General features: G+C 42.5%; 1 protein-coding gene across 1 annotated transcript in view; it reads right to left on the bottom strand.

Annotated features, from left to right (window-relative positions):
* MTMR10 (myotubularin related protein 10) overlaps nt 1-26453 on the bottom strand; it is a 129860-nt gene that overhangs the window by 60829 nt on the left and 42578 nt on the right. Inside the window, exons 3-4 of the mRNA XM_073618866.1 lie at nt 15366-15502; nt 1780-1852 (exon numbers count right to left, since the gene is read on the bottom strand). Coding sequence (XP_073474967.1) covers nt 1780-1852; nt 15366-15502 — 210 coding nt within the window. The remainder of the gene's footprint in view (nt 1-1779; nt 1853-15365; nt 15503-26453) is intronic.

Here is a 26453-nt window from a genome sequence, read left to right as displayed (position 1 = left end):
GTGTCATTGCCCTGCTGCAGAATAAATTTGGGGTCAATCACACGCCTCCCTAATGGTATGGCATTATGGATAAATATCTGCCTGCATTTCTCAGCATTGGCTGTAGCAGGAGGCAGTTTGCTCACAAAGAGCTGGACAGTGGTTCAATATTGAGTGTCTGCTGGCAACAGCGATGCATTGTGGAGGTTCTGTGCAAATTGGGGCCACATTTCGGCAAATGGAGTTGGAGATTTGTCCAGGATCAATGGTGTCCTCAGTGCTGAGAAATACAGGCAGATATTTATCCATCAGCTAATGTCATTAGGAACTATCTTCGGCATAAAGAACAAGGAGTCCTGGAAGTGATGGTTTTGCCCCCCACAGAGCCCTGATCTCAACATCATCAAGTCTGTCTGGGATTACAAGAGACAGAAGGATTTGAGGCAGCCTACATCCACAGAAAATCTGTGGTTAGTTCTCCAAGATTTTTGGAAGAACGTACCTACAGAGTTCCTTCAAAAACTGCGTGGAAGTGTACCTAGAAGAATTGATGCTGTTTTGAAGGCAAAGGGTGACACACCAACTATTGATTTGATTTGGATTTATCTTCTGTTTATTTTTATATAATAAAATGGAAGTAAATTAACTATTAACACTTATATTTCTGAAAGCAATTTACAGCAGCATGCCTCCAAAGGCCTCATATGTACACTGCTGCTGCTAAACGAACGTTTAGGCACAGTTGGGTGTTTTTTTTCAACTGCCCCTGAACTCTCCTCTATGTTATCTTATCTGTCCATGTACACAGGGTCATTTATAGTGGTTTCTAGGCAGTTGAGTTTAGAGGCATTTTAGAACGCAAAAAAATGCGTTCAAAGCTGAGAGCATTTGAAGTGTCAAACGCGTCTAAACGCAGGAACTTGCATTTCGTTTACAGGTGTTTTTCATTTTTGGCCATTCAAAAAAAAAAAAAAAATTTTATTATATATATATATATATATATATATATATATATATATATATATATATATATATATATATATATATATATATATATATATATATATATATATATATATATATATATGAAATTTTTAAATGCAAAGGCAGCATGTAAACGCGCCAAAACAGTTACCATCTGTCAAATTAAGTTGTTCAGGTGAGGTTGTAAAAACGTCCCGTGTACATGAAGCCAAGGACTCACAAAGCAGAATTAGGCGATTGTTGATCATTTGTGGTCTAGAATTGAAACAAGGACTGTATCCATTTTATCCTACTCCGTTTTGACACCAAACTCGTTCACATGGCTCTGGGGTGTGCTAGGAAGTAACAAAACCGCCTTGATGCATCGATCTTGACAGAGGTTTACATTTTTCTTTCTTTTTTGTTAGAACTTTATTGAAATGCCTCAAGTGGTGTAAGGCAGTAGATTGGGTTGCACCAAGCTGCACTGAAAAAGAAAAAGCCATATTTTTTTTCAGCTGACATTTTTGTGCTCTGCCCTCATGGGAACCAAGGCTTTTTACTTCATATTGTGCTTGGACTGTGCTGGCAGTCCCAGGGCACCTAATATGTAGGATCCCTTAAACTTTATGTCACAAATATGGGACCCTGAATTCCTAATGCCACAGTATAAAACTTCATATCAAAATTCTAGTTAACCAGTTACCACCAATTCCAGAACAATGAAGCCTTTAACAGTGAAACGGTTGCCAGCTCTCTCTGTCATACATTTTGGTTACTATAGCTAATACAGAAACAACATGCACACCTGATTCTGATGTGCATCACATTACATACCTACAACAATTTGCTCTATACACGTTAGTGGGACATCATGTTCACCCAGTAGGAGATTCTTATAGTGGAATTTCTAGAGTAAAGAAAAAAAAAAATGATCAAAGTACAGGCCAAACAAAAACAATACTTTTCTCTAGGAGGATACAACTCCTACACACAATTTCAAGTAGTATTACAGTCAAATATGAACTATACTAAAACCTGCTCCCACCTCCATTCTAACTACCCTGTAAAGGAAAGATGTGTGTACTTAGCCATTCTGAAGGCGCTATAGTCCAGTCACATCTCTGCAGTGGCCGGAATGAGAATGGCTGCAGAGTGGGATGAGAATGGGCGATGGGCTTACAAAAATCTATATTATTTCACTTAGCACCTACTGGGACCCCTTTGACATGCTCACCAGGGATGTTTGACCTTGATGCCCCCTTTGTCTGCTGACCCTAGTTCAGCCTTCGAGGTAGAGATCCTTCTTTCTAATCATTTTAATAACCATAGAATATGTAGGATACTTATTACTGTTTCTATTAGGATTTGTATTCATATTTTTCATCATCACTTCTAGTGTATAGCCCCCTTTTTTCCTGTTTGCTCTCCTGAAGAAGCAGGGAACCGCAAAACATGTTGCGAATTTGACCTTATATACGTCCACATGGCCATTGGAGGTATCCTTAGCTCTGAGTGATCTCCCAATTGAGGTGGTATAAAAAAAAAGGAAAAGGCTGAAAAATGCTCCCCTACATGAGGCACCTCCATCCCCAAAATGCAGAAAAACAGAAAAAGGTTAGCCCATGGGACTTTAAATGAGGTGTCCATGCTGATCACAAGTAAATAAGTAGAATTGAGTAAGAAATATATCAACTTTATTAAAGTCATGTCGCCCCTGATGATGCGAGGAAAGCTCGCGAAACGCGTCGGGTTAGAGATGTGACATGTATATCTGTACTTATTATACTTTGACCAATGTATTTGGCTATGTTTTTAGGACCATTATGTGATGTTGCTGTTCTTTTGAATTGCTATATATATGTATGAGCTCTATTGTATGATAATGACTTTAATAAAGTTGATATATTTCTTACTCAATTCTACTTATTTACTTGTGATCAGCATGGACACCTCATTTAAAGTCCCATGGGCTAACCTTTTTCTGTTTTTCTGCATTTTGGGGATGGAGGTGCCTCATGTAGGGGAGCATTTTTCAGCCTTTTCCTTTTTTCTATTGAATTCGGGTGGAAGACACCCACATGCCCACGAGTCTGTTGTTGCTCCCAGATCCTGTGATTACATACTCTTTTTGATCCCCGATACATTAGGATATTGGTCATGTTTAGATGACTCCCCTCCTTGCTTGCGGACTGCGTCTCCGGGGGTCCGCCCCTCTGGCTGAGGGTGTCGGCTTATGTCCCCGGGAGCTGCGATGCACTAAAAGGGGATATCATGCCCCTGCTGTCCCCGCCTCTCCCCCCCAGGAGGGGCGGAGCCACCACGTGCATCGGCGCCATGTCCTGCGCTTAGTGGAAGACATCTGCTTACAGCGATGTCTGTATTCCTAGCGCACAGTGTGTCACTCCAGGCTATGGGCGGGGATCTGCGTTGCGCTCTGCTGTATCTCCGGCGGGCGCACGTAGGGTCCCCTCCCCCTTACGCCAGTCACATGACGCTAGGGGCGGAGGTGTGCGGCGGATGTCCGGGTATTTAGGCGGGGGTTTTGGCACGGCTTACTTCCTTTCCACCTTGGTCCTCTCCACACACTCACTAGAGAGCACATTGGTAAGCATTATGTTCACCATCACTTTTGTATCACATGTCATTTCTTGTACGCATCTACCAGCTACCTAACATGTGGAGTGTTATCTGCATACACTTTCACTCCTTTACTTAATTTATTATTTTTTTCACATTTCTTATTGCTCTATTTATCCACTTATTTTCTTCCCCCCTATGTTTTTCTTCACATTACCCCTTATCCCTTTTTTCATCACCTCTCCCCCATTCACTTTACACTGCTTTTCCCCTTTTTCCTTGCAGGACATTCCTATATCCCATATACTCCAGTGCAAGATTTTTTACTTTTGTATAATATCTTGATACCTACCATTGGACCTACATATATAACTACCTTTATAGTCTCTCATATTGAATATACTATATATAAGATTTTTCAGCTACTTAGGATACTACTACCATTTTTACATACATTACTTATAGATATACATCCATACATTTTTCATTTTTTATTCTGAATTCACCCTGCACGACTGGGGGGCTACACCTTTGGCCCTCTTTCCTCTCTTCTTCTCTCCCCATTTTTTTCCCTCCTTTTCTTTCTTTCCTTCTCTCTCTCTTCCTTGTTTTTTTTTTCTCTTTTTCTACCATGGTTGGATACCTCTGCACCCCTTACACCAGAGCATACCACTTGATATTTTTATTTTTGTAGACCTATTTAGATATATACATATTATTTTACCCATTTAATCTATTCCAGTGAGCAAGCTCTGTAATGATTCTGGGTGACATCTGGGTCCAGCCTCCTCATTTTCCTTTTCATTTCTTTGCCGTGCCGACCCTACTGCCTGACCTCGGTTCTCCGTTGTCTGACCTCCGTCCCTTCAGCTCCCTTGGGAGATATTTTCCGACCGCCCCTGCTGGGGGTCAGCCCCTGGAGCCAACTGCCTGACAAGTAAGTATGGGATCATGAGCTCTGGCTTCGCATTTTTTGTCCAATCATAACCCATACTTGAATATATTTTTTACCCTGTTGTTACAGACATCAGATATATACATCAGCCCCTGATGATGCGAGGAAAGCTCGCGAAACGCGTCGGGTTAGAGATGTGACATGTATATCTGTACTTATTATACTTTGACCAATGTATTTGGCTATGTTTTTAGGACCATTATGTGATGTTGCTGTTCTTTTGAATTGCTATATATATGTATGAGCTCTATTGTATGATAATGACTTTAATAAAGTTGATATATTTCTTACTCAATTCTACTTATTTACTTGTGATCAGCATGGACACCTCATTTAAAGTCCCATGGGCTAACCTTTTTCTGTTTTTCTGCATTTTGGGGATGGAGGTGCCTCATGTAGGGGAGCATTTTTCAGCCTTTTCCTTTTTTCTATTGAATTCGGGTGGAAGACACCCACATGCCCACGAGTCTGTTGTTGCTCCCAGATCCTGTGATTACATACTCTTTTTGATCCCCGATACATTAGGATATTGGTCATGTTTAGATGACTCCCCTCCTTGCTTGCGGACTGCGTCTCCGGGGGTCCGCCCCTCTGGCTGAGGGTGTCGGCTTATGTCCCCGGGAGCTGCGATGCACTAAAAGGGGATATCATGCCCCTGCTGTCCCCGCCTCTCCCCCCCAGGAGGGGCGGAGCCACCACGTGCATCGGCGCCATGTCCTGCGCTTAGTGGAAGACATCTGCTTACAGCGATGTCTGTATTCCTAGCGCACAGTGTGTCACTCCAGGCTATGGGCGGGGATCTGCGTTGCGCTCTGCTGTATCTCCGGCGGGCGCACGTAGGGTCCCCTCCCCCTTACGCCAGTCACATGACGCTAGGGGCGGAGGTGTGCGGCGGATGTCCGGGTATTTAGGCGGGGGTTTTGGCACGGCTTACTTCCTTTCCACCTTGGTCCTCTCCACACACTCACTAGAGAGCACATTGGTAAGCATTATGTTCACCATCACTTTTGTATCACATGTCATTTCTTGTACGCATCTACCAGCTACCTAACATGTGGAGTGTTATCTGCATACACTTTCACTCCTTTACTTAATTTATTATTTTTTTCACATTTCTTATTGCTCTATTTATCCACTTATTTTCTTCCCCCCTATGTTTTTCTTCACATTACCCCTTATCCCTTTTTTCATCACCTCTCCCCCATTCACTTTACACTGCTTTTCCCCTTTTTCCTTGCAGGACATTCCTATATCCCATATACTCCAGTGCAAGATTTTTTACTTTTGTATAATATCTTGATACCTACCATTGGACCTACATATATAACTACCTTTATAGTCTCTCATATTGAATATACTATATATAAGATTTTTCAGCTACTTAGGATACTACTACCATTTTTACATACATTACTTATAGATATACATCCATACATTTTTCATTTTTTATTCTGAATTCACCCTGCACGACTGGGGGGCTACACCTTTGGCCCTCTTTCCTCTCTTCTTCTCTCCCCATTTTTTTCCCTCCTTTTCTTTCTTTCCTTCTCTCTCTCTTCCTTGTTTTTTTTTTTCTCTTTTTCTACCATGGTTGGATACCTCTGCACCCCTTACACCAGAGCATACCACTTGATATTTTTATTTTTGTAGACCTATTTAGATATATACATATTATTTTACCCATTTAATCTATTCCAGTGAGCAAGCTCTGTAATGATTCTGGGTGACATCTGGGTCCAGCCTCCTCATTTTCCTTTTCATTTCTTTGCCGTGCCGACCCTACTGCCTGACCTCGGTTCTCCGTTGTCTGACCTCCGTCCCTTCAGCTCCCTTGGGAGATATTTTCCGACCGCCCCTGCTGGGGGTCAGCCCCTGGAGCCAACTGCCTGACAAGTAAGTATGGGATCATGAGCTCTGGCTTCGCATTTTTTGTCCAATCATAACCCATACTTGAATATATTTTTTACCCTGTTGTTACAGACATCAGATATATACATCAGCCCCTGATGATGCGAGGAAAGCTCGCGAAACGCGTCGGGTTAGAGATGTGACATGTATATCTGTACTTATTATACTTTGACCAATGTATTTGGCTATGTTTTTAGGACCATTATGTGATGTTGCTGTTCTTTTGAATTGCTATAATTGAGGTGGTATGACCACTTAGAGGCATCTACAATGCACTTTTTAATGATTTTAAAATGTAATGTTGATTATATGCAAAATAACCTTTATTGATTTTAAACAAAAGTTGCCATGCCTTATGACGGTACCGGGAAAATTCTACTTGCCCCACCCACTTTCTCTTATGTTTAAACACGTATTTGGGATGTTGCAAGGCTATTTTTATTTATTTTTTTAACATTGTACACAGAGTTGGAATTTAAAGCAAATAAAGCTCTGAAAACAGCACAGAAAGTCCAACCATTTTTAATGGGCTTAATAGTAAAGTCATGGATTCCTCAGATTTTTATGGAAAAACGTGTGAAGGCAGTTCATGCTTTACAGTAGCAGATGCAGTGGTCAGGTGGAGTAGTGAAATCTATACTTCTTGGTCCCAATTCCATCCTTTAACCACTTCGATCGATCAGAGAACGGACAAAACATGTAAAAAAACAAACATACTTGTTATATAAAATTATTTAAAAATAACACCACTCCATGAAAAAAAAAAAAGTAGACATGGAGATTATTTACTATATTTTTAAGGTCTTAACAGCAGGAGCTGAAAGCCAACCCATGACAGGCGAACCAGTGAACCACCAGCGGGCTCTGTCAATCAAAATGAAAAGATGGTGGTGTACTGTTCCTATAGGTAACAAGCAAAATGGCCCAGCATAAAAGATTTGGTATAAATTACAACACAGCTCTGGAAAGAGATAGAGGTTATAATTTTATATAGTTCTGGGGGTGCCTTTGCACAGGTGTGAAGTAAATCATCGATCATAGCTGCCAGCAGAACTTATAAATAAAAATTTCAAATGTCTGAATTCTGTGTCTAACTGTTTGGCCCACTGCTGACATGGGCCATGCCAGTCAGGAACTTTTAACATCACGCAGGTGAACATAGGCTTATCAGAGTTGGCATATATTTGTAGGCAAAGAGCTCAAGCCTTTTGCATCCGTGTAGAGGCTCCCTTACAAGCAACCGGCCACAACAGAAATCTGGGATCTGTAGCTGCTGATCTGTCGGATAATGTTAGTCCTCCTGGACTTTCACTACTTGGTAGGTCACTGACCTTAAGCAAATGAGCAAAGCATTGTGGTAGCACATGTGTGTATGCTTATTCCCAGTCTGTGGCTCACCAAGCATTGATGGAAAAAAAATAAGAGGGCATCTCCCGAGCCTGACCTTTCAAAAACAAGTCCATAATGGCGGCTCTAACATTCCTGCCTACAAGCTTACAGAAAATACACAAGACAGAACATATATGCATAAATATAAACATTGAAACAATGCCTTTATGTTCTGTAACACTATATAGAGCAAAAAAACCCAAAAAACATAAATATAAATAAATATATATATATATATATATATATATATATATATATATATATATATATATATATATATATTTTTTTTTTTTTTTTTGACCGAGATAGATATGAACCACATAAACACGCCACAAAACTTACACTATAACATAGACCTAATGTGTGCCCTGGTCGGCATGCCAAGAAAAGGGGGCATACCCAAGATAAGTAATGGATGATTGTGGAGAGAAATGTGCTGAGAAGTGTCCTGAAAAATGAGAATGGGAGGGAGGGTATTGCACACTGGAACAGACAAAGACCACAGGTGAGTGGTCTGCTTAAATACCCCCGGACTCCTGCCATAAATACAGGCCACCATACTGGCCTTCTTATTTATGGTCGAAGCCCTTTGACCGAGACAGATATGAACAACAAACATGCCACAGTGAAGGAGGTGGATTTCGACCTGCCCAATTTCTTAACAACATGGTCTGGTACTCCATGCTGAGATGCGGCTGAGGCTGCCCCGATCCAGAAGGAGTGTCCAGAGTACCGGCCGGGGTCAAGGCCTGGGTTTACCAGTAGGTTTCTAACGTGCCTGAAGAATTGGCTGCCACTCAGGGGGCTGGATCGGAAAAGGTAGCAATGGGCTAGAGTTCGATTGGCTGGGTAGGTGAGATAGTAACCGGTCGAGTATTGCTACTGGGCACCAGACGTTGTTGGTCTGAAAGAGCTTGATGTTGATCCCGAGGACAGCTTGTTGGGTTTTGGAAACTACGAGGTGAAGAACGAAATAATCTCGAAAGCAAGCCAGGTGGTGTCTGCACAGTATTTGGCTGCCGATGCCACTAAAAGGTAAACTCGCTAGGCCGCAGAAGGCCAAGTAGATGGCTGCTTGGATGACCAGGCTGGGTAGAAGCCCAAATGGGGAACGTGAAAGGATGGTCGACATGTCCCTAAAGATGGCACCTGTGATGGGTAAGCGTTTGCAGTTGGCAACCGGCTGCTTTTTCTGGATGCCGCGTAGAATGGATTTGACTGTATGGATTGCGAATAAGGATGGCTTCCCAGGGTCCTGTAAGGACAAGAAATGCTGGATGCCAGACCTGAACAGCTGCCACAATGGGATACAGTTCGAACAGTGATGATGACTGAGTAAAACCGGGGATTTGAAGAATTTCTGGAGGCCAAGGCCCTTGTGAACCAGTGATGGACAAAAATTGCAGCAAAACCTATGGAGGCTGCGGCATTCGTAACTACCTGAGGTGACAGAGCTGATGCTGACAAGATGAACATATATATGCCGTTCCAATTAGTAAGGAACTGATCCCACATTGTTAAATCTGTTATCGCTGCTGGGTCCAGCCTGAGAATTTGATTGGGGTCTTGTACTGGAGAGAGAAAAAACAATAGTCGTGAAATGAAAGACCGCCCCTGAGGGATAATCCTCATGGCAAAATTGAGCATCCCTAACAAGGATTGTAGCTGTCTTTTAGTACACCCTTGCGAAAGGGTAAAGTCGTGGAGGACTGACCTGATTCAGGGTAGTTTGTTGGGAGGTAGGCTAGCCTGCATGGAGCAAGTGTCAAGAGTGATGCCTAGAAAGGTGATTGAATGTGTCGGGCCTTCTACTTTATGTTCAGCTATGGGCACATCGAGATTGCCAAACACTACTCTTAGTCTGTCCAGGTCTACTGGGGGCACGCCGGGCCATTCGATCAGCAGAAAGTCATCCAGATAATGAATGACCATCCGGCACTGGGCTTGGTGCGATAGGATCCATGTAAGGGACTTGGCGAAACTATCGGACAGCCACAGGCTGCTTTTAGAGCCAAAAGTCAACTTGGTGGCAAAGTAATATGAATCTTTCCATTTGATATCGTGCCACCACCAGAGGGCTGGCTCGATGGGCAGAAGTTAGAAGGTAATTTAGACTTGGGATGAGGGAAGAATGAGGCACAGAACAAGTCATACACTAACCGAAGTTTATTTGATAACTTGCCCTTGACAAGCCTAATAGGGCCAACTCTCCAGGTCGTGAAGGGTGACCGTGTGAAGGGGCCGATGACGAACCCTCAGTTCAGTTCGGCCTGTAATAGATTCACTATAGCCTGTTCAAACATGGCGGCTGACAGGAGATTCCTGCACTGGTGAGTTGAGCGGGGTAAGGTAACGAGGCCGGTGTGGAATCCTGATGTAAACCCGTGCATAAGGAAGACCGCCAGTGAAAGAGTGGGGTGTGCAGAGAGGCAAAACCCCAACCATCGGACATCTACTCGACCTAGTCAGAATGTTTTAGCTGGCATGAAAACTGCAGATGCGCCCTGCGGCACACCACACAGATGTGGAGCAGCAAGCATAGGCTGTAGTTGCACGAGCCATAATTAAAATTATTGCAGATCAATGTTCCCCCTACTGACAGGACGGGCCGTCCCAACTTGTCCACCTGGCGAGGTTGTGCGGGGATCCGGCAAGCCCCGACCGGTACCGGAGGTGGAGGGGAAGTTGAGGGGGTATCTAGTGGCTGCTTTGGAGCACCATTTTGCCATATGGGCGGAGGACTGGCAGATAGCACAGAGCGGGGAGCGTAGGTCCGGCAAAGTGGCGGCAGAAGAACTCGGTGTCGATGACACCCCATTTTGTACTGGCCTGCACCTGCGCTAGCCTGGCCGCTGCTTTAGCTGAAAACAAACAGTAATAGTCATAAAACGAATAGCCCCTGTATTTATAGCCTAGGTCCACCACTGCGTGCAGGTACAGTTCCAGCTCCTCCCTCCTGCTGGGGCTGGTTGAGCAAAGGACGTCTCTCATCATCCCGAAAGCCAAGACACATTCAGTGACTGTCAGCTTGCGGTTGAGCCTGGGGTCTTTGGACTAAAGGACCACTGAGACGTGCCCCCAGGCGTAAGACTTATTCTCAGCCAGGTCATGGACCGATACAAGGATATAAGGAGGGAAGGCAGATTGATGTCCTTGCCATCCAAGATGTCCTTCCTGATGCTGGCTGGGACAAGATGGGAGGGAAGGATAGTAGGACTCATCTCTGGCATACCTGCAGGAGGAGGTGCCAGGACCTGAACAGCAACCGAGTCTGGGAGGGCCGCGGCTTGGCGCACTTACAGGACTGCCACTCTGGTTTGAACGTCAGACTGCTGTAGACAATGAGGTCACCATGATGTGAAGCTGGGAAATAGCCACGGAGATTGACTGCAGGGATGCCTGCTGGGTGCTGAGCCCCGCTGCCGCTGGCTGTGAGGAGAGTAGCCTGAAGAGCTCGGCTTTCCTGTCTGTAGCGGGGTGTAGCGGGGTAGGGAATGCCCCTGTGCTTCAGCTCTGCTGTGAGCTTGGGGATGGTCAATCCCCTGAAGGACCGCACGCTGCCGCCCTCTGAACCCAGGTGAAAGAGGGGCGGGTGTGAAGTCATCACTGCCAGCCTGTCACATGGCTCCGGCTATAAGACAAGAAAATGGGGGGGGGGGGTGCATGTGTTAAGAGGAGTCGAAGAAGTAGGATAGTGAGCAGAGTTGTATACAGAAAGTTAGATAAGAAGGAAAAGGAGAAGAACAGGAAAAGGAACGATAGGCGCAGTTAAGAAGCCGGTTTGCGCTCTGAAGCGTTGAACGTCGTTGAGTGGAAATTTAGAAAACTCAAAAGAGTGCACGGCAAGGAGGTGAGCCAGGAGGTGACTGGCCAGGTCAACGATAGCTCGGGTGCCTGTCTATGCGGATCACAAACTTGTGGACCAGAGCCCCAGGGCGTACTGGGGCAAGAAGATGAAGTCTGGCATGGCCTAGGTAGGAATGTTGCGATCCGTAGTTCGTGACGTATGCTCGTCTGCCAACACTTGTACTGTCAACAAGCTCAGTAGTTTGGCGACTGTCTGTGTAGGTGAAGGTTCGCCCTTTCAAAACAGAAGTATACTACACACCTGACTGGCACCCTAGTAACGAAGTCCTGGTTGAGGTAAAAAAACTCAGACCAGGAACCTGTAGTAAGGGTGATATAAAAGTGCAGTGTTTTTTTTTTTTTAATTTTTATTTAGCTGTAAAATTGATCTGTCCCACCCCTATTATGCGACTGGCCCTGATGAAGGGGCGATCCCTGTATGGTTTTTTTTTTTTTTACCTGAAGAAATAATGTCCAACCTGGTGCAGGATGGGACCTGAACTCGACTGACCTAAAGGAGAAATGACAGACAGAAAACGCCACTGGAGAAATGATAAGTGGACGGATTGTGTGCCACTGGAGAAATGCTTGCAACTATTGCAAGAAAGTAGCCTTATTGACAGGCGAAAATAAGGAAAGCAAAAATGAACTGTTAATCATGAATGATTGTAACCGTACCCAAGAGTGTAAGAAATTAATCTGATACCAAATCGGTTGTAGAGTGCATGAAAGGAATCCGATACGAATCGGTTGTAGAGCATATGAAATGAATCTGTTACGAATTGGTAGTAAAGTGTATAAAATGAATCCGATACGAATCAGTTGTAGAGAGAGTATGACATGAATCCGATACGAACTGGTTATAAGGTGCCTGAAATTGATCCAATTCGAATCAGTTGTAAGGTGTATGAAAGAACCGATTCATATCAGACTTGGTACGAAGTTCAAATGTAAGGACTACGCATGGAGACATACGAATGATTCGTGAGTTCCGCTGCGAAGGCCATAAATATGTAAGGGTGAACATAACCAATCGAAAAGAACTATGCTTGATACGAGAAATGGTTACGAATCCTACCTGCGACAGCCCGCAAGACTCGATAGAAAAAAAACACAAATAGAGCAACCGCAACACACTGAATCCGGGAACACAGACTCACAAACACGAGTGAGCTGGGAAGAGTTGGCTTGGTGACGCAACGAATCGTGCACTGGAACCGACAAAGACCACAGGTGAGTGGTCTGCTTAAATACCCCCCAGACACCTCCCATAAATGCAGATACACCTCCCATAATGATATATTTATATACACATTTTTTTTTATGCATTATGGCATGGAACATAATAGGGACAGACAGTATAATGCCCTGTACACACGGTCGGATTTTCAGACGGAAAATGTGTGATAGGACCTTGTTGTCGGAAATTCCGACCGTGTGTGGGTGTGGGCTCCATCACACATTTTCCATCGGAATTTCCGACACACAGAGTTTGAGAGCTTGCTATAAAATTTTCCGACAACAAAATGCATTGTCAGAAATTCCGATCGTGTGTACACAAATTCGACGAACAAAGTGCCACACATGCTCAGAATAAATTAAGAGACAAAAGCTATTGGCTACTGCCCCGTTTATAGTCCCGACATACGTGTTTTTTTTTTTTTTTTACAAAATAAATTTTATTGAAAGAAAGAAAAATAAAACAATATAATAGTGTGACAGTATCATCATACAATTGTACAAGAGTTGGGGAATGAACATAGATTCTTACAATTGATACAAAGATAACAATGAGTCGGCTATAGCAGAAAGTCTCTTACTGATGCTTTATAGTATATGTATGGCGGGGTGGTTTGGGCTAATCCATTATCACACTGAAGTGTCTGTCGAGAGGTTAGTGTTAATTATGATGGCATAAAATATATCCTCTTATTTTTCCCCCCTCTTTCTTTCCCTCCCCTCCTTCCATGTTGCAGTTATGATTTTGATATTGGGGGGAATTCCCACTCGTTGGGTGAAGGCGTAAGAGTTTGTATGACAATTCAATCCACATATTCGAAGGAGGTATTGGTCGGGATCTCTGTTAGGAGATCCGTACCGTGTGGGGGTTTAAGAGGGGTTGTGTGTGGATATTGAGGAGTAAGTGAAGAAAGAAGGAGAAGTAAAGGAGAGAAGAGAAGAGAGAAAAGAAAAAACAACAAGAAGAAAAAAAGGGGGGGGGGTATCTAAGGGGGGTGGGAGGGGGGGAGAGGGAACTCGAAGGGGGAGGGGGGGTCAAGGACATACGTGTTTTACGTCACCGCGTTCAGAACGATCGGATTTTCCGACAACTTTGTGTGACCGTGTGTATGCAAGACAAGTTTGAGCCAACATCCATCAGAAAAAATCCATGGATTTTGTTGTCGGAATGTCCGATCGTGTGTACAGGGCATAAGGAATCTGCTATTTAAAATTTGCACAACCCCAGTGGTGCAAACATAGATTTGTAAAGCACTTGTATGAAAAACCTATGAATATATACAAAGCAAGGTGCAACGTGAGACCAAAGAAATTTCACAGAGTTGGTGGCTAAGCAGTCAGAGATTGGGTCCCTAGCATTTAACAGGGACCTCTATGGGATACATAATGCAAGGGGCTCTGCTTTTCTTCCCTCTCTAGTCACTTTGTAGGTTACTATTGGAGTCTGTGAGGCTTTCTTCCCAGCAGCAGCACTCAGATTGGGTATTTCTGGTGGGCTCATTGCCTGGTGCCTGTTAAATATAACCTGCTGTTTCCCCTCAGTCAACCTAACCATTGCAGGGCTATTAAATCTGAAACAATGAAAACATCTGCAGTGTGGAAAGGCATCATAACCTATGAAAAGTAAAAGCATATAGAGTACACGTGTATAGATCAGTTTTGGACAATACATATGTTCGAAACAAGCTTACTGAAGGAGGGAAACCTTCTGTTGTAAACACAAGAACCTAAAAGTGGTTGTAAACCCACTAAAAAAAAAAAAACACCTGCAAGACAAAAGGAATAATGAGCTAGTATACTAGCTCATTATAAAATACTCACCTTAGATCGAAGCCTGCAGCGGTCCCTGCACACTGCTCTGCCCGGCGAAACGTCTCCCGGAGTTATTTCCGGGTATTGTGGGCTCCGGCGCTGTGATTGGCCGTAGCCGTGATGACGTCACTCCTGCTCATGCGCACGGGAGCCGCCAGTAACGGCACGAGCGAGCTGTTGCTTCAGTGCGCATGTGCCAATGATGTCGGCACATGCCGATACAGGGGATATATCCTAAATCGTGCAGGTTTAGTAGATATCCACGGTAGCTACAGGTAAGCCTCATTATAGGCTTCCCTGCAGTAAAAAGTGGTTTGTACAACCTCTTTAAAAATGAATTCCAGTTACAGTATTTTTTTTTTTTTTTTTTTTTATAGTAACATTGATCCAGCTTGGGTCAATGAAACAAGGTATAAACCATACCTGGCCAATGCCCATGGAAGCTGGAAATTCCTGAATTAGGACGTCTCTACTCCGTTGATCTTCACTTGCTTCCAGGTCAAGTGCTGAACGGCTAACCTGATGTATTGTGAACACAGGAGGTCCACCATTCAGCACAGAAATAGACCATACCTGAAATTCATCTTTAATAATCTAGCAAGTCTGGCTAATGAATGGTGTATTTCTGCAGATGTAGTCAGCAAAAAAATATATAAAAGTCTTCCAAAATTATAATTGCATACATGGTACAAACCTGAAATGGCACAGGATTATCTGTAATGAAGGAAAGTTTGAAGTTGGTGCACACCAGTTTTCCCCACAGGTCATAGACACTTGTATCTGATGCAATGCACTTCCGCACAAAGTTCACTTCATTCACAATTATTTCACCTAAGAAAGCAAAAATGGAAAACATAATTAAAAAGACAAAATGTCAAATAACCAATAACTTATCCAAAAAAGAGCAAATCATACATCAGACAATAAACATGGAGGTGTAAGTGAGATGAGTCAAACAGAATCACCAGTTCTGCACAGCAGTTGGTTTTAGCACCAGAAGTATTGTTCAGCCCTGGATTCAAAGTAGTTGTGTTAATTTGACCATACATGGAACAAAATTTATCCAGTTCAGCAGCGACCTGCTGAATTTTGATCCATGTATGGGCTAGCTGATCGTACACGAGTCGATCAATCAACTTGTGTTCGACAAGCCAGTCAGGTTTTTCCTGAACAATCAGTGGCGCCAGCTATAGCCTGCAACACTAATCATTGTATTCAGTTCAGTTCATTTTTTTCCTTCAATCCGCTGGTTGAAGGAAAAAAAAATGAATCATGTATGGTCTGCCTCAGAAGTTGGGTTAGGTTAAGATTAGAGTTAGAATTCTTTTGGATCAGTTTAAGAATTAAAATTAAAAAAAAAAAAACTTAAAGCAAATATGTAAAAACACAGTTAAAAAATACACTTGGATTTACTCAAATTTATAATTCTGTAAAGCCAATCTTGTGAGTTGTGATTACACATTTTCCACACAGAAGGGAGACACATTTAGCTCTTAATTAAAAGTGAAGTTCCCCCTTGAAAAAAAAAAAAATAAATGCAAATGTTTTTGCAAGAAAAGGGTGGTTTTTTTTTTTTTTTTACAGAAGCTTGAAAGCATTGTACTTGTGATTAGTGGATTTCGGGTGCAATGTAAAGCTCCTGCAAACTTTTCTTCCAGCCCTCTGCCTGTACGCTATACAGGCTCTCAGTTGGAGAGCTGGAGGAAGTGTCAATGGACTAACAGCTGATTACCGCACTCGAAGTCCACTGAGAACTACAAGTCTGTCTACGGGAGTTCATTAATTCACAAATCTCAGGGAATGAAGTTGCACAGCCATCACAATTTCAAAAGTGACAGCTGATGCAAGGGAGAAGAACCCCCACACACTGTCTTGAGCTTAATGAATTAGGTGAAGCTCTGCAGATTTCCATCATCTAATCACGTGCTAGCAAAAATGCTGTTTTTTACTTCTCCTTGCATGTGATTGGGTATTAATTGCAAAGTAAAATTTCACCACATTTCCAAAGCTCTGGGGAAAAACGCCTTTGCAAAAGTGCAACTTCGCCTGTAAAGTGTACAGCCCATTTGCTTTTAGTAAATCAACCCCATTGATTCAACATCACAACTTCTGTTCAGTGACCGGAACCAGGAGGCAGTAGAGTGATAATCCTATATTGTTATATGTGTGTCACAAGAATGGTTGGTCAAATTTTCAGAAATGTATAAATGCCAAAGAGGAGATCTAAGGCTTCCCGAAAGCTGGCATCTTTAATAACTTAAGTTGGCCAATAAAGGCCATCGCTTAAACTCCAAACTTTCTGCATGAGTCAATCGCTAACACAGAACAGTCCTTTGGCTGTAAAACAGAAGACATCAAGGTATGTCACTCATGTATTTGGCCACGTGTTTGCAGTTCCACTTTATTTTTTAACAAAGAAAATTTAGATAAACAAAAAAAAAAAAAAAAACACGACTATGAGGTTTCCACTCATACACATGCAGCCACAGTCCAATAAAGATTCAGACTCCATAGTTTAGATCAGCCATTCCCAAAATGTTTACATTAGACATTTAATTACAATAAAATAAATTCTCAAGTCTCTGAGAACCCCTGCTAAATTCATTGGAGGTCAGTGGAAATAATGCTCCTCCTACAGTAGTGATCAGAATGCCACCCTAACGGACAGGTAAAAAGTTCCTTGGTGTCATGCCACTGGCTCAGCCAAGTGACGTTAGACTCAAAATAATGTAGGCATCTTAGATGGGAGGTCAATTAACCACAGCTAAAGAAATCTCCAGTAACCTCCCTGGTTGAGAAGATAACACTTTATTGAAATTTGGATCCTGGATAACATTTCTCATGGGCAGAGATCTACACTTTATATGAATAATTAAATTCAGCAAGAACCTTGTTTTCCCAGGCAGAAAGACATATGTCAGAAATATTCAAGGTAGATCACTTTGCAACTTACTTCATCGCCAATTAACAGATTTAGGAAGAGTTCTACTCCTGCCCTTTAAGCTATTTTATGCCTCCACCTCTTCATTCATAATCACAACGCTGTGTGCCAAATCCTCCCTTTCACCCCAACAATGCAGTCATACACAAAGACATAGATAGAAAAAACCTTCCAGCCTGAGCTCTATATCTGCTACATCCCTCAATCAGAAAATATCTCCACCCTGATCTACTGCAGATATATAGTGTTGCAATCCATCCAATATTTTATTGTAACATGAGCAAGTCACAGACATACTATAGAAAAAAAAAAAAAAAAAAAAAAAAGAAGAAGGTAACGTAAAGGCTACATTCAAATGGATAGCGGCTGCGGTGCTTGCCAACCCCCAGAAAATCGATCCAGGGTGGATCATTTATCAGAGGCATCTGGCAGGTAGTGAGGAGGGAATAGGTTGCCTCCCCACAGTCTGATTTAACCCTGCAAATACTGCACCACCATTCACAAAATGTTTGTATTACATGCGGTTGCAGCGCAGCCCCATTAACTTGAATGTATCGCCTTTGATAGCAGTACTGACAGAGGGGATCATTTTTGCTGCTGCATGGATACTCCCCTGTCCGGCTGCCTTTGTAGCTAAAGGGGTGGTAAAAATTAAGCTTAACCACCCATTTACCAGTGACAGGCTAATCCAATATACAGTGGTTCACAAATGCTTCTGTTCACGAGCAACTTGGTTCGCAACTTGGTTCGCAAACAGAAGAGTTCACAAAAATTTTCTTCAGTACGCAAACTGCTTCGGTTCACGAACACGAGCTGCAGCCATCTTCTCAAGCAAGGTTAGTGTTCTCTCTCCATACTGTACTATACAGTACTTTGTTTCATATTTTTGTAGTTCAAAAACAAAAACAAAAAAAAAAAGTTCAGAACGGATTAAATCAGATTTACATTGAACCCTAAGGGAAATTCGTGGAACAAATTAAGTTCGTGAACCGAGGTATCACTGTAATCATAAGGAACAAATTAACAGGATGGGCAACTACATGGCAAATGAGGTTCAATGTAGAAAAATGTCAAATACCGTATATACTCGAGTATAAGTTGAGGCCCTAATTTACCACCAAAAAATGGGAAAAAATTGACCCGAGTATAAGACGAGGGTGAGAAATGCAGCAGCTACTGTAAGTGGCAAAAGAGGGTCAACAATGCCCATCTGCAGCTGTATACCTCCCTGTGTCCTGTGTATGTGTCCTGTGTATATGTGCATGTGTCATGTGTCCCGTACCTGTGTATATGTGCATGTGTCATGTACCTGTGTCCTGTGTACATGTGTCCTGTGTATATGTACCTGTGTCCTGTGTATATGTGCATGTGTCATGTACCTGTGTCCTGTGTATATGTGCATGTGTTATCTGTATATGGTCCTGTGCATGTGTCTGTGTGCATCCTACCTGTGTCCTGTGTATGCCTCCGTGTGCCGCTCTGCACCGATCAGCGTGTGCTATTCCTATTCGGCGGCCATTCACTGTTCAAAAGCCGCACCTCCTCGTCGTCCATGATAGGCAGAAAACTCCATTTCCCAGCAGTCAGCCTATCACGGGCATTCTCTCATCCTCATACCACGGACGAGGATGAGAATGTCCGTGATAGGCAGTCAGTGTACAGCCTATCACAGACGAGGAGGCGCGGCTTTTGAACTGTGAGAGCCGAGAGCCACTGCCGAGTGCTATGTAGCACACGCTGGCCGCTGCCTGCCTGCATGACACGCTGATCATGTAGGCAGACGGCGGTGACTCGTGTATAAGTCGAGGGGGGCACTTTCAGCTCCAAAAAAGGGGCTGAAAAATTCGACTTATACACGAGTATATACGGTAATCCATTTGGGTGGCAAAAAATATGAATGCAATCTATACACTGGGGGGGGGGTTGGAGAACCTCTGGGGGAGTCTAGGATGGAAAAGGACCTGGGGGTCCTAGTAGATGATAGGCTCAGCCATAGCAGTATCTTGGCATTGCATGCCAACAAAGCAAACAGAATATTGGCATGCATTAAAAAAGGGGATTACTTCCAGAGATAAAACAATAATTCTCCCGCTCTACAAGGCTCTGGGCCGGCCGCACCTAGAGTATGCTGTCCAGTTCTGGGCACCAGTCCTCAGGAAGGATATACTGGAAATGGAGCGAGTTCAAAGAAGGGCAACAAAGCTAATAAAGGGTCTGGAGGATCTTAGTTATGAGGGAAGGTTGCAAGCACTGACTTATTCTCTCTGGAGAAGAGACGCTTGAGAGGGGATACGATTTCAATATACACATACCCTACTGGCGACGTCACAATAGGGATAAAACTTTTTTGAAGAAGGGAGTTTAACAAGACTCCTGGCTACTCATTAAAATTAGAAGAAAAGAGGTTTAACCTTAAACTACGTAAAGGGTTCTTTACTGTAAGTGCGGCAAGGATGTGGAACTCCCTTCCACAGGCGGTGGTCTCAGCGGGGGGCATTGATGGTTTCAAGAAACTATTAGATAAGCATCTGAACGACCGCAACATACAGGGATATACAATGTAATACTGACATATAAATCACACATAGGTTGGACTTGGACTTTTTTCAACCTCACCTACTATGTAACCAATGTTTTCCACTTGGATACAGTGGGGCAGGCTGGGATTACCCATTTAACAGCGATAGCTTTGCCAATATTCTTTGTCTAATATACCAAACGTCAGGTGTACAGAGAAGAAATAGTTGCAGTAAGGTGTTGAGCACAGAAACCACTTGCTGCTTGTAGTCGTATATGACCCGACAACACCAATGACGTGCTCAGACACAGACAGCGTGGTTCGGCTCGGCCCCGCCCCCTCCATGTCACAGGATTTGATTGATAGCAGGGGTGAGCCAATGGCTATTGCTGCATCAACAAAATCTGCAAGAGTGGGGAAAGCCACTACAGATGTCCACAGCGCTGGATTGAGTGAGGGCTCAAGTATGAGGGGGTGATACACAGTTACTGGAACATTCTTTACCTTAAAGCAGGGAATGCATTAAAAGGTAAACATGTTTATGCTTTAGAATTACTTTAATCTTTATTTACCACTGGTGAGACTAAACATTGGAGAGAAGAATTTATCGTCCTATTTCTCTGTAAACATAGTAGGGTCTGCCATTTGGTGTCAAAAGCCATTGGAGTGTTACCCAGTTTAGTGTGTAGTAAGTGGAAATTGCATGGATATAAACCCTCTGAGACCTTTTGACTTTAGAGGGTATTCAGAGATGAGTTTATCCTAGCTCTATATTGTGCTTCCAAGGCATGGTGCAAATGTAGAAATCTATAAAATAAACTATGGGGTAAATTTGCATCTGTTGTATTTGCATAAATAAGTACTTTGTTCCCTCCTGGTAAATGTCCACAATAGTTAAAGTAAGGAGGAGGATTCTCTATAAGGCAATATCTGGAATCTCACTAAGTTGTGCAAACATAGGGTTGTCCCATAAGGATGTTATCTGAGAGGTCCTGAAATAAAGTCAGCCATTTAATCTCAGTCCACCTTGACCAGGTCAGTTTTAGAATAGCTAGGTGGGTTTTGCATGGAAAAAAACGTAGGGGTCCTTCAAGAATATCAGCAACTGTTTGGACTGAAGAAGACATACCACGTATGCTTCCAAGTTATGGGGAGCTCCAGGGAGGATTCGTGTAATTAGGCGTTTCAGCTGTCAGCAGGGATATACCGACTTTCGCTTTTGGCCTTTGTAATGTGGCTACTTATGCACATTCAAACATCTTAAGAAATCAGAGATAACTTTGTGCAATAGTCCAAAATGTTTCAAACCCCAGTTATTTGACAAGCAATAGCCTTGTTCCAAAGTAGAAGACAAAAATCAGTCTACAGATGTAAATTTGCACCTCATAAATGGAATCTCTGAATGGTTAATTATCCAGATGTTTTTGTATCCAAGAAAAATCTTCCAAACACTACTCATCGGTGGCACACATTGTTCTACTTAAACATAATGGATACAACTTGTCCCAGACACAGAGTTCAATGGCATGTGACTCGCAGCAATACAAAACATGCTGTATTAGATACAAGGCAGGCACTCTAAGAAAACACATTGTTAAAATACAAAACTTTATTTGTCAAGTAACATGCATAACATTCTGCGTAGATAACTCCACTTCTCGTACAAAAAAACAACAAAAAGAGGGGCCGGGAGAGTGACTCATATACTACTGCTTCAATACAAATGAAAATAGTCCAGCAGTAGCACATCAGTTCAAACAAGTGGAAGGAAGAAAGGCAGCTGCCCTCAGTTTAGAGACAGCAAGCTTGGATAGGGGTGCAGATAGCAAAAAGACAATAGGAAAAAAAAAAAAAAAATAGGATTTTTGACTTACCGTAAAACCCGTTTCTCCGAGTCCATTGACAGACACAGTGCTTCCTTATTCAGAACCATAGGGTTATATTGTCCCCTACAGGAGTAGGACACTAGGCAGAAAAAAAAAAAAAAAGACTTGGCTATGCCCATGGGCAGTCCTAAGTGATATACCCCCCCCCCCCCTCTGCTATAGGCCTTCAGTTTTGTCACAAGCAGTGTCAGAAGCATTAAAAACTCCATAGAGGGGTGGGTGCTGTGTCTGTTAGAGAAACAGATTTTACGGTAAGTAAAAAAAAAAAACTATTTTCTCATTTGTTCATTGGCAGACACAGCGCTTCCTTACTCAGAACCATAGGGCTGTCCCAAAGCAGTGTCAAACAGGAGGGGTGGGGCAGCCAAAAAAAAGAAAACAGGCCAACCAGACAACCTGGAGCCCAACCTGAACAGCAAGAAAATCCCTTTTTATGAGGAAAAAAAAAAAAAGAAAAAAAAAAAAAAAAAAAAAAAATAAAAAAAAAAAAAAAAAAAAAAAAAAAAAAAAAAAAAAAATAAAAAAAAAAAAAAAAAAAAAAAAAAAAAAAAAAAAAAAAAAAAAAAAAAAAAAAAAAAAAAAAAAAAGAAAAAAAAAAAAAAAAAAAAAAAAACCCCTCTAGACCGCAGCCTACAAAACCTTGCGGCCAAAAGAGGCATCCACAGATGCAAGCATATCCACCAGGTGGCTGCCTTGCACACTTGCGTCACTAACGACTGATGACGGAAGGCCCAGGAGGCACTCAGCTCCCCAGTAGAGTGCGCCTTCACCGGGAAGGGAGGAACCCAACCCCTGACAGAATAGGCCTGAGTCGCCGTCTGTCTGAGCCATCATGAAATGGTCGCCGAAGAAGCAGACAGCCCCGTTGGCCTGTCCGCGATCACAAACAGGGAGTCTGACCTCAGTGGCCACCAAATACACCCTGATCGCACCAACCACATCCAAGGTGTGTATTTACCATATCTATAGGTGGTTTTCTTCCATATATATTTAACCACTTCAGTAATGGGCACTTTAATCCCCTTCCTGCCCAGGACAATTTTCAGCACTGTGACTCAACGGAGAGAGAGACAGATCACTAAAGCGGAGATTTCTACAGATCCTGACCTGAGGTGAAGAACTGGTGCACGACTCCTAAGAGGGGTGGGGGCAGGTGCTATCACAGGACAAACTTGTCTGGGTAGCAGATTGGCCGTAGAGCATTAGGACGGCTCCTAGGCAACACACTCCTACCATTACCAAGCCTCAAGGCTGTACCGATCAGCTCCTCAGGATCTCTCCAAGAGCTATTTCCTTCTTGCAGCTCTCTACACAGACATTTGGCAGCTCCAAGAGCCTGTCGGCTTCCCCAGACTTTTCCCACACCTTTTCTTGAATTCTGTGACACACATTTACTATGTCCTGTGAGTAGGCACTGTCCTGTCACATTTTGCACAGCCTGCCTTCTGAACTACAAAGATGCGGACAGGAGTTTCAGGAAGTAAAAGTGTATGCTGTGACCATCGATTTCCATTAAGGCAGGGCTGTCTTTAATGCAGGGCAAAAGGGGCAGCTGCCCTGGGCCTAAAAGCAGTTGAACCTTGAGCCCACAAATCATTTCCCTGGTGCCTGCCCTCACTGCTAGTTTACTGTGCATGAAGTTAGCAAGTTAGCTGTGCTGTAACAGGGGAGCTGCAGGTTATCTGTGTAACTCCCCCCCCCCCCCCCCCCCTCCTGTCAGCAGTGCATAAATTAACAGTGGACTGTGTAATCCCTGCTTAATGCCTGCTGTCTCTTCCACCACCTGGATGTAGACAGAGCAGACTGTGTAGGCTCTTTTTCTCTTCTTCTCCTGCCAACAGCTGGGGGGGGGGGGGGGGATAAAACAGAAAGCGGACTGGAGCAAGACACTAAAGTGCAGTAATAATCTGCTCTGTCTCTTCACCCCTCCCTCCTAGCGACAGGAATGGACCAATCAGTAGGGAGAAGAGCATCATGGGACATGTAGTCCCCAGAGACAGGCTTCCCTTCGAAAAAGATGGAGAATAAATTACAGCCCCCACTAAGTTTTGCAGCAGTGGAGAGAACCAGACTTACCAGGGAAAAGTTTGCTCCTCAAGTTAGCTACACTGCAGTGTGTGTGAGAGGAGGCCATCTGAGCGCGAGCCTGTGCCAGCAAAAGCCGACAGCCATGTGTGGGACTACCAGAAAATACAGTGTGACCTGAGTGTGGAGGAATGAAGTTGCTGCCAGAATAAGGACCTGCTGAGCTGCTTACCATAGTTGGAGTTGTCATAGGCCAGAGTGAGCGGACACCTTATCGGAGGGATGACTGCTATGGTATTGCTGGGTCTGGTGAGAGCCTTGTAACCACCGCTAAAGATTGAGCCATTAGGAACTACCTACAATGGGGGGGGGGATGTTGGGGGACCAAAAAAGTGTGCCCATGGTCCAATCAATGTTAAAGATGCCCCTGCTCATACACATACATACACCAGGGCTGAAACAACTAATCGATTATGAAATTAATCGATTACTATTTTCATAATCAACTAATCGGCCAGTAACATAATGGGGTTTAAAAAAAAAAAAAAAAAAAAAGAGTCCTTTATAGTACAAAAAGAGCAAATAATCGCTACTGTAAATATTACTTTCACAGTTCTACAATAAAAAAAAAAAATGAACCCCTTACAGTGATGATTATAGTACAAAAAAAAACTATTAAAGGGCTATTTTTTTTTTTTTAACCCCATTAGGTTATTAAACATCTTAGACCTGGTTCGCATCTATGTGTGTTTTGGTGCTTTTTGCAGAAACGCACTATAGTTCATTTACATGATTTCCTATGGGACACATTCACATCTATGCTTTTTTCAGACGCTGCATATTTGGAAAGGGTCAGGGACTTTTTTTTTTTAACGGTGCTTTTTTGGTTCAATATACTTCAATGGAGAAGCTGCAGAAAAGCATGTAATGCATTTTTGCAGCAATTTGTTTTTTTTTAATCTGTCCAACAATAAATTGGCCAAAAAAAATGCAAAAACACAAATCGTAGCAAAATCACGTGCGCAAAAATCAAAAACGCACAGCAAAAAGCACTGCAGAAAAAGATCAAAAGCCAACTGCATAGGTGTGTACCGAGCCTTATGCTGGTCACACGGATCAATTTTCAGAAGAGAATATTCACACGAAAAATCTTTGTACATTTGCTGAATGAAAGAATGTTGTTTGAAATTTTCACTTGCTTTTAACATTTCTGTTTTTAAAATGAATGTAATTTCTGAACAAAAACCACATACACTGTCTGAAAATTCCTTTGACCAAGAAGTTTTCTATTTCCAAATTTTCCCGTCACTGTGGTTGAAAATGAATGTCGATTTGACCCAACGATTAGAAAATCGAACAAACGTTCTTAAAATTACATTTTTTTTTTTTTTTTTTTTAAGGAAGACACACTGTTTTTTTTAATAAAAAAAAATTGATGAGTCTGATATTTACCAGATTCACCCTTTAATAGCATATACAGTATATCTCTTCTAATAGTATATACAGTATTTCTCTTCTGTCTGTTCTTCTCAGGGTGGATTAGATATTTTGCTCCCTAACCATATAGTTGGTTATTTATATTTACCACTGCATAGAGATATTTAAGAATAAAATTGCCTTTTTTTTTAAACTTTACATATTAACTAAATTATACACCACACTTTTTTTTAAGGTTATTAACCGATTAATCGAAACAATAATTGGCCAACTAATCGATTATGAAAATAATCGTTAGTTGCAGCCCTAACATACACACACACACCAAAATTGGGAGCAATTTCTAATCTGTAAAGCAAAGAGTCCGTCCCTGATCTTGACTTGGACAGAAATTCTTGGCATCTTGGCAGAGAGAATGGCTGACACATGCATGAATTCTTAGTCAGCCTTACAAGACTCTGCCAGCAACATTCTACTGTGAAAGGTCTAGAAACACACAATTCATTGTCTGACCTTGGCAGAATATACAGGATCTGAGAACAAATAAATGATTAATTCAATTACAGGGGAATAGATTCAGCAAGTTTCATCTTCCTGCGAATACAGTATATGGAAACTGGATTAAGTATCATAAGAACAATTCACAAACTATGCGTTTCCACTATTACACAATTTTAAAGGGTTTTACAATTTATTGTCCATACGCCCCATTCTCTACCACCTCAAAGGAAAAAATAAATCAAGGAAAGTAGCATAGTTTTCTGATTGTAGCGGCTGTGACTCATCTCCCATTGCAAAAGAAGCCACAGACCTCATTAGCATGGAATTAAGGCATCCTTATAATTTACTGTGTTTCTAGGCAACAATGACAACCCATAAAACGCAAAAAAAAAACAAAAAAAAAAACATGAATATACATAAAAAAATGTTTCATGAAATAGTGGTTTGGTACTACTGAAGGCTATTATTTCAGCA

Source organism: Aquarana catesbeiana, linkage group LG03 (assembly GCF_042186555.1).
Source record: "Aquarana catesbeiana isolate 2022-GZ linkage group LG03, ASM4218655v1, whole genome shotgun sequence".
Lineage (NCBI taxonomy): Eukaryota > Metazoa > Chordata > Amphibia > Anura > Ranidae > Aquarana > Aquarana catesbeiana.
The sequence above is the reverse complement of the archived record's forward strand: the minus strand, read 5'-3'. Positions and strand labels throughout refer to the sequence as shown.